Source organism: Opisthocomus hoazin, chromosome 11 (genome assembly GCF_030867145.1).
Source record: "Opisthocomus hoazin isolate bOpiHoa1 chromosome 11, bOpiHoa1.hap1, whole genome shotgun sequence".
NCBI lineage: Eukaryota > Metazoa > Chordata > Aves > Opisthocomiformes > Opisthocomidae > Opisthocomus > Opisthocomus hoazin.
In genome coordinates, this window is record NC_134424.1 from 10,664,721 (window position 1) to 10,674,426 (window position 9,706).

A 9,706-nucleotide genomic window follows, 5' to 3' on the forward strand; every position below is an offset into this window, starting at 1 on the left:
ACTTCAAGCTTTGCAGTCCTTCACTGCGTATCTCTGGGATTCAAAGGAGAGAAACAGTTACCAATGGAAGAACATCATCTTACCAAAACCAGCACTTCATCTCCAACTTGCAATCCTAATCCTTCTTCAGACAACAGTTTAAAGAGAGATTTTGTGCCAATTTGCTCAGTTTTGCTGATAAGGCCCTGATCATGGACCATCTTGGTTTGGACTTCACCACCAACCAAAGAGGAGCGCAGGGTTCCAGACTTCTGTAAGATGAGCTCAGAACGCAACCTGACATCGTGCCAGTTGGAAACCGAGTTCCTGCAGGCTGTATACCGTTTCTGAGGAAGCAAAGCTGTTCTTCAAGCCACCCTCCAAAAGTTAACAGGAAACAGGAGGAGGGAACAGAAAGTGGCTTAACATTTTTTAGAAAAATAAAAAACAATTTGGTGGTGGTTGTTTTTAAATTATCATAAAAGCAGTGCTACAGAAGGAATAGCTGCAGTCCCTCCCATATGCCTTGAAGGCAGGCTGTTCCCAGAGATGTCTTCCCCCCTAAAGCAAATTTCCAACTCTACCCCCAGAGCAGAATTGCCACTACTCATCATTTACAATTTCTGCATAAAAAAGAAATGCCCCAGTATGGAAAGGGCTAGTAGCAAAACTGCCACTAATACAATGCTGGGCTTTATTTTACACGATTTATTGTACATTTATGAAACAGAGGCCAAATCCTAGCAGTATGATAACTGTAACACAGGCTTACTTTCTGCTAAATCTCCTCTCTCTTCTAAGAATCCTGCCCATTTAAGCACACAGAGAACACTGCCACAATCACCACAATTTTCACAACCTCATAGACAAAACACAAACGACCACAAAGCAGGTGCTTGCTCTGTGTAACAGATTTCTGGAGTTTCCATCTGATAGTCCCTCTTTCAGATCCGTAATTTTAAAAGAAAAGGATCCTTTTGCATTAATTAAAGGATCTCATAAGCACACACCCTTTAGTAGAACTGGTATCTTAGCACAAGTCTTTTATACCTTGGTGTTTCGTCCACGCTCAGATTTCTCAGATTCCCCACTAGTTATTTTTCCATACAGTGTTCCCATGATTCATGATTCACCTTCTCTGTTTTATACTACAGTGATGCATAACGATACTAAAAATGCAGAGTACAGAAGAGTACACATCATTTGCTGTGGAACTGATGACGCCTCAGGAAAAAAATTAAATCTACGTAAATCAAAGAATCTTGACATATCAAAAAACACCAAACAATTGCTACATACCAAAGAAGTACTGATGCAAAACCAGGCACAGAACACAAAGATGCAAGTGCAGCAGTGTACCTAAAGGACTGTTACAGAGACAAGAATAACATCGCTCTAAAAGAGGAACCAGTATGTTTGTTAGAGTTATATTTGTCATTGTCTTCCTCTTCTTTCACAAAAAAATATGAATGATCATTCATGAAGTTGAAAACGTTACTAAAGCCAGTGAGAAACATTCATAGCTCATCTTGGCTACACTTCCAGTCTTCATTTGAATAATAAGCAACTGCTCTTTGTTAAACATTAACGCTTTTTAATGAGTGACTGGTGAATAATTTGAAGTGAGCTTGTTCTCTGTTGTCTCCTCCTCTTCCCCAAGATCTCCATTGTTCTATTTTAGGTAAGAGGATGCAACTAAACTTCAGTATTAGCAAAAGGGGAAGATGACACTCTGCAACACTGACAGAACCGTCTCAGCACACTAATATTAGTTTATTAAATGAAAAAAACAGCACAGTTAAGAAGCAGCTAGATTCAGTACAATATCTAGTACTGCAATACAATAATTTCCTTTAGCTTAACTTTAGGACCAGCTAGAAGACTCCAATTTTAGAAGTTTCACACAATTTTTCTTACACTAAAATTTTTTCAACACGGAACACAAGCTTTTAAGAATTCAGCAATTATTTACAAAGGTTAGTTATTAATTTCCTTTATAGTTAGTTACGCTCTTTTTAGAGGCCAGTACACAGAGTAATGCAGTTTGTATTTGCCCAAAGTAAGAGCAGGATACTAAAAGAACAGAAAGTGAGTTCAGAATTTAATTTATCTTTACAGTTACAGCTAGTATCAACAGCTCTTTCAGGAAATACCAAGCTTAACAGTTACGTGAAAAGTTACTAGCATGCAACAGACCACAAATACGAATTTAACAGAAATTTAAAACAAACAAAAAAAAAGTACTGATTACTTCCTAACATTTTAGGAGGTACGGATCACTTAGGAAAAGCCGAACAATTATGTCAAGCCACTAAGAGCAGACTGGAATAAGCGGGTATCTTTCTCCAGAGACTGTAAGAACTGCCTAATAGATGCTATAGGAATAATAGCACTGCTGATGTCAGGAAGTTACAAATAACTCTGCAAGTATACGATGTCAAAATTGCAAGAAACTTATCTTAAAATTAACATAGAAGTTCCTCCTTCCTGATGTAAATCAATAGCAATATCCAGTGACATCTGCAAATTTCAGTCAATTCATCTACAATTCTCTGTTACTCAGCCCGCCAGCAGCTTTTATCTTCATACTTTCAGCTCTTTTACTATCTTCAGGTAAGAACAATGTATTACACCTGTATTTTAACTAAATTTTCATTTGTACTGAAGATTACTGATTAAACCTTCCTTCAGGCTCCACTGAGATACAAATGGTGACTTCCTTAGAACTACATCACTTGGTTAAAAAAGTCCTAGTCTAATCTTGTAACAGAGTGAGTACAATCTTCAGAACAAACGCTGAAAAGCACATCTTGTGACAAGCACATACAGAAGTAAAAAGACCTCCAGAAAAAAGCTTCAAATATTTTGCCTAAGTAACTAAGGAGAAGTGAAATCAGTCTTCCTTAATACTTAGATTATCTTCAAAGTTCCCCTGCGTGAACAAGATAAATATAGGGAGTGAAGTTCCATTAGTGCTAACAGCAGTTACTCTATTTAATCCTTCAGATTTAAAACAGTGAGAACTGTCTCTGCAAAAGCAAAGACATGTGCAAGTACAGCAGTGGCACAATGGTAGTCTTTCCCTTGGTATTTTTTATGTTAAACACGTTCAAGATACTATGCTGCCAACACCTACTAAAATTAGAAAATTCAATGTAGAAATATATTCCTCTTAAAACACAGATGCATCACTAATAACTTTGCTTTATAATTGATTTCATGTTATTGATGGAGATCAAAGAATAAATAAAAACTCTCAAGCTGCTTCTACACCTTCAGGTTGCTAGGCTTGCTTACACACACACCTTTTTAAAACATATTATAATGAAAGCATCTATATTTCTTCCTTTGCATTCTAAACTCAAAGGCTTAACACAGTTAGATCATAATCTAGAGCTTCTTCCTCCATCTCCCTACAAATCTAGAGACTACTTAAGTAGAGCACTAAACACCTTCGTTGTAATTACTATTAAGCTACCAAGCCACCAGTCAGTCAAATAAATTTCAAAGGGGGGGGGGGGGGGGGAAGATGTAGCACTAGTAATTCCCAGATTACAAAAGTGCCCACTGTGCTACCTAGATGTTCAATAGAGTAGCTGTGGACTGAATCTGCATCATAAAATGCAATAATACTGGAAAAATGTGTGTTCTGCAAAGAGAGGCTCTTTTAATGTTAAGGACAAAAAAAAAAAACGAGTGAGGAGACAGCTACTGTGCTTTACTCCCAGTAAATAGGGAAGAAGTAGGTAGGTGAAAATACTACTGAAAAGTTACAAGTAGCTTAATTTTAAAAGTTAATGTATCCCACGGGAACACTTGCAATAACCCATGAATCTGAATTATATCTGAAAACTTGAACAGTATTCTTCAGAAGAACCACCATACTCCTTACGCTATCCTTCAAAAGTCTTAACATCATCTGACTTCCACCATTCAATAAATTTCCTTGAATTCTTTCAAGAAAACAGCAAGGAGTTATGCCTGACCTGTAAATTGATGTAGGCAGAGCATAAATGCTCTGTGATTGACGTAACACAACAATTCCTGAGGAATTCACAGGACAATCAGCCAAGTACAGAATAAGAAAGCATAAGCAAATGATGCTTAAGAATAAGAAGTAATTTGAAACGGTTTAATTTAATATTAAGAAATTTTGTTAACAATTAAAAAGATAAATATTTTAAACGTGGACTGAACTCTTATTCTGCATCACGTCCAAGATCTAATGATGTAAAAGTGCATTTCCCTACTCCCTTCTGCATCCCTTCTGCTCAGATAACCTACTGATGTTTCAAAGATAAGATTTAGCAAATCCTTAAATTTTAATTGAGAAGCTCAGTGCAGAACTGAAGAGAATCTTTTCACCTGTTCATTTAGATTCACATGCACCGTTTTCCTTCATAACAATAAAGCATACTGAAGAGGATTATTTCAAAAGCAATACATTAAGAATGAGTTCTCTTTCGCTCAGGGAGTGGCTGAGAAGTATACAATCTTCCCTTCAATACCAGGGTGAAACCCTGGGAAGGAGAAATTCCATTTGCACTAAAATACTTGTCATTAGTTAGAACACCTGAGTTGTTCAAGTTGGTACATAATCCCAAAACTATTTTAGTTCCACTGTTAGTTCTAGTCAATATCTCCAAAAATAAACACGGGTGTTTTTTTAATTAACTGATTACTATTAAAACAAGGAGACATAAAATGGAAAGTTAACAGTGCAGCACCTTGTACCTCTGTGCACTTGCTTCAACTGACAGGGAAGGAAAGCTGCCTGCCTTCCTTCAGACGTGCTCCTCACCACGGAGCTTCCTACAGCCATGACTCAATCTCAAACAGTGGACAGACCATTTCTGTGGCTTTAATTTCACAGCCTTAACACATCCATTCAGAGCTTCCTTGTTAAATCACAAGTGTCACGGTCAAGGACACATTTTAAGAATACACATCCATCCTTGGTTACGTCCTCTGCTGGATTTTTGAAGTTGTCACTTTGCATCTTTTCCCAACTCTATCAACTTGTCAATTTTGCAGTCATACCAATCAAATAAATGCTCTGAGGAAAGCTTCATCTGTAAGTATTCTCTGCCACAGCCCAATGGATAAATGTTTCTGGAGGTTCCCCCACTCCCCACCCCATTATCATCATTTTCTTTCCACACATTCCTTACACTCCACTGAGCTGAACAGCCACATCCTGACGTCCTTTGATTGCATATACAAAACCAATTCAAATGAGCGATGAAACTCCAGGAGGTTCAGAGAATAAACATTAATTTCTTAAGCATCGCAAGACTACAGAAGTCTTTTTTGTAGTCTAGTTCATTTCAGTGACTCTCACCACGTTGGTGCAGTGCCATTATGGCACAAAAGGAACCACTGGTGTCACTATGAGTACACGAGGACATTCGCCACGTGGTTTACACCAAATGCCAAGAGCTCATTCTCATTTTATTTCTCACTTCTGTTACCATATGCACTCAAAGCATACAAAACACCCAGCTAACTTATCTGAAGTCTTCTCTAACTTGCAGCACACAGTTGCAGCCTAGTGAGATACACAAATTCAATATTGTGCCAGAAGTAGACACATGAAGACAAGCACGCTATTTGTGCAGACATCTTTCATACTCCCAACATATACAATCAGGTTATTACTTAAACTAGCTTTAAATTTTCTTAACATAATACTCAACAAAAACAATTGCTCTATTTCATCTTTATATTTAAAAAACAGTCATGGAACATTTTTTTAAAACATCCATTTGACCTGTCTTTGCAACTCAAAGGTAACAAAATGTTAACCTAGGAAAACACACTGAAATTAAGTGAAGTCTTTCCTAAGTTGTCCAAGATGAAAAAATGCAATCTTAATAAACAGTACTAGGGTCTGCTCAATGAGATTATCTGAGACGCTCTTGTTTTGTGTGTTTTCTTTAAGTGTCCTCTAAATGCTAAGCAGTCTATAGCCACACAGAATCTGGTCTTCCACAACTAGGCAGAAGTATTTTCCTATCTATAATATTCACAGAAGACAGAGATACCAGAACCTCCAACTTCATGTTCTTGTTAATAAAGCCTTCTATGACAACAGTTACAACAGAAATCTAAGAAACACACAGCCATGGCTGACTGTCACCCACACTGTTAGACGACGTAAGTATCGTTTCCCTGACCCTACACAGAGACCCTCGCCTGCTGCTAAACAGAACACAGCACTGTCCCTCCCCCAGGTCTTTGAAACTGTAAGGAGGGACTAGCACGGGTTTTCAGATAAGCAGCAGGACAGCACTACTGGCAGTGCCAGTTGCCTCGAGGGTTCTGACTAGCTCAAGTGACACTGGGCAGCCTTGTTAATTTCATTTGCTCTCTGACTAAGACAGAAAGATGATGAGCAGAAACTCAGTGCAAAGGAACCACACTTCTGCTTTGGACAGCCTCACCACATAAAGCTGTATTTGAAAAGATGTTTGCCACCATGAAGTTTTTAGATTTTTATCTGAAAACTTTAAACTTTAGAGGATCCTTTCAGCTGCAGTTGCCAACATTCACCAGGAAAATTTTACACTTACTTCCCCAGAAGTCTTTCAAACTCTAGAACAAGATAAACTGATCAAGAAATAGAAAAGTTGCTTTCAATGACATTAAAAGCTCAGTTGGAGTGGGGGTGTTTATGTTTTTTTGTTTGGTTGGGTTTTTTTAAAAAAGGAAAATGCTATATACAGAGATAACGCACATTTTAAAAAAATTGCATCCAATTATTTATTGCAATCATTTTTAAAACTTTTATTTTAACTTTTATTTTAAAACAATACATTTTACAAGAAACTATAACTTCTTTCATATTTAGATACGCTTGAAAATATTGCTGACTTGGGTTGCAGGACAAACAAAATCACTTCTAATTATTACCATAAATCTGTGCTCACACTTGCACATCCCCTTAACTTCAATCCAGTCACTACCAGTGTCCGCCTGTTTACCCTTCACCTTTCCTCCCTTCTTATTCATGCCCTATATAGGACCCCTCTGTCATTAGAAAAAATAAACATTCAAATCTAGACAGTGATTGAAAAATGTTTTCTAATTCATTCTGACTGTACATTTTATTCTTGTGCTCTCACATATTTCACGTCCTGCTTAGGCCATACATTTTCAAGGGCAGAAGCTGTTTTTTCTTTTCTAAAGGTCCCAGCTGCAAAAACAGCTGGTCTCTCCATGCTTCCTTAATAAAACCAATTATTTGTTCCACAGTTTAATTTCTTCTTGTTTCTTTAAAACTGTTAACCAGAGCACGGATGTAAGAACACCCTGCATCCACAAGCTGACTTCTAGTAACCGGCCTAACAGAGGATCCTCTATCAACAAAAGGCAGAAACCTTTGCTCACGTTATAGGTCAAGGGCACCAGACCTCCAAAGGCGGGCACTGGAAGTCCAGGGCAGGCACGCCTTTTCTCGCCTTTCCCTCTCCCCTCAAGCCACATTCTAACAACCAGAGAGTATCCAGTAATGCCAGGTCCCAACTTCTGGGTGCGCCAAGCAGTACCATTCGCAAACATTTTAGACAACTTTTTGCACTGGAGCCCGGTTACAGCCCAGACTGCGAACGCCGCGCGCTGCGCAGCGCCGCGTGTTCTGTCAGAACAACAGCGGAAGCATGGCAAGCGGCGTCTCGCCGCCCGGACCAGGTCAGGGTCTCCGGTACGTCAGGAAGCCACAGCGTCGGCGGGAGTGGACAGGTGGGTTTGAATTTTTGCTATTTAGCAACGCATTAAAAAGTTATTCCGGTGCTTTGCAGTAACCGCTTCAAACACACAACAGTGGCAGTGAACACCCGCAGCGTCAATGACAAAACGCTTGCCCACAGCGATCTGAAGGCAGCCAGGTGACGCTAAGCCGGCGGAGCCCGGCACCACGCGCCGGTAAGCCCGCCCGCCCCGGCGCGATGCCGGCCCCGCTGCGCGGCAGCTCCGCACAGCCGCCTCCCGACACCCCGCCGGGGCAACAGCCCTGACCGGAGCCGGCGGGCCCCGCTGCCCGCGCTCCGCTTCCCCCGGCGCGGCCGGACCCGCTCCCCCATCCCGCCCATCCCGCGGCGGAGGAGCCCGGTCGGCCTCCCAGGCCGCTCCCCGCCCCCGGGGCAGGACCCCGCCGCTCCCGGGCCCGACCCCGCCGCCACCGGCAGCCCCTCGCAGCCTTCCCGCCCCCCCACGCCGCCGCCGCCACTCACGCTCGAAGTCGGAGTCGGAGTCCTCGTCGCCGCGGTCGGGCTCCTCCTCGCCGTTGGACTCGGTCTGCATGGGCTCCCCGTCGAAGCTGACCACCCTGCGGCCGCCGCCGGCCGCCTCCTGGTCGCGGGCATCCCGCAGGCGGGCGAAGTAGTCGGCGGCGAAGCCGAGCAGGTCGGACGGCCGGTGCCGCAGGACCTCCACCGTGTAGCCCTGCAGCAGCTCAGTGAGGCCCGGCGGGATCTCGATGCTCATGGCGCCGGGCACCGAGGAGAAGGAGGAGGCGACCGCCGCCTCCCTCCCTCCGCGGCCGGCCGTGGCGGTGGCGGGCTCGGGGCCTCCCCTCCGCAGGCGCCGACTGACTCCCGCCGCTCCGGTCACACCGGCCGCCCCGGGAGCGGCCCCGGCTGCGCAGGCGCGGGAGCGGGCGCGGGGCCAACCTTCGCGCACGCGCCGAGCTGGGGAGGGGAGGGGGGAGTGCGTGCGTCACCGCGAGGTGCGGCGGGAGCGGGGCAGCGGGGCACGAGGGCGGCGGGGCTCGGGGGGGAGCCCCGGGCGTGCGGCCGCAGAACCGGGAGGGGGGGCTAGGAGCGGGCTGGGGCGGCGGGCGCTGCCGCCGGTGGTGTCTGGGTGTGCTCGGCGTCTGTGACCCCTGCGCCCGTTCCTCCTCCTCGCGCCCTGCGGTGCCTGCGCGGGCCTTCAGAGCTCGCCCGGCGGCCGGAGACCGAGGCTGGCTGCGGTCGCGGTCGGGCCTGACCGAGATCTTGATCCTGCCCTTGGCTGGGGATAGATTTGGGCCCTCTGCCCGCCTGGATTCTCCTCAGAACGAAGTCGTTAAATCAGTCTTCTTAAAACCAGTGAGCACGGGAGAAGCAGCATGCGGGTCCTCGCACCCGTGCGAAGCCATCGTGTCGCCGGCTGTGACAGGGTGGCAGCGGTCCTGATCCGCCTCACGCTGCACGCCCAAGAGCGTTACGGACGGAGAATTTCAGAAAAACGAAACATCTCATAGCTGCTTGTACCCGTGAGCTTTGGAGACACCCGCTCGCATGTCCTCGGGTGTGTTGTATTCAGGTTTCTGCTCCTGTTCGTTGCACAAGGCCGACACCTGTAGTGCCGTTCCCCGTTCCCGTGTCCCGGGGGGGTCCGGCAGATCCCAGGGGTCGGTGACCGGCTGCGCGGCCAGAGCCATCGGCCTGAAGGTTTGACGTTGCTGGAAAGCCGGACTTGGAAGAAAACAAACAGGCCTGTGTCCATCGCGAGTCGAGCGGAGCAGGGATGTTGGCCTAGTGAGGCCGCTGCATGTTGCCAGTGTACATATTTTTATTTCATTCTTCTTTTGTTTCAACAATAAAAGGGCAGAAACCAACTTGTACTCAAAATACAAAATTTCACTTAGGAGCCCGGAGCTGGCTGAGGCCGTTGATTGTGTGCTATGGTTGTGTGTGCGTGTGCCGAAGGGTCCCCTCGCGGTTCTCACCGCACTCCCTACAGAGAT

At 44.7% G+C, this 9,706-nt stretch overlaps 1 protein-coding gene across 1 annotated transcript in view; it reads right to left on the reverse strand.

Annotated features, from left to right (window-relative positions):
* Nucleotides 1-8,610, reverse strand: part of PRKAR2A (protein kinase cAMP-dependent type II regulatory subunit alpha) — a 65,716-nt gene extending 57,106 nt beyond the window's left edge. Inside the window, exon 1 of the mRNA XM_075433083.1 lies at nucleotides 8,211-8,610. Within this exon, the coding sequence (XP_075289198.1) occupies nucleotides 8,211-8,463 (253 nt within the window). The 5' untranslated portion in view covers nucleotides 8,464-8,610. The remainder of the gene's footprint in view (nucleotides 1-8,210) is intronic.
* Between the last annotated feature and the right edge of the window lie 1,096 nt (nucleotides 8,611-9,706).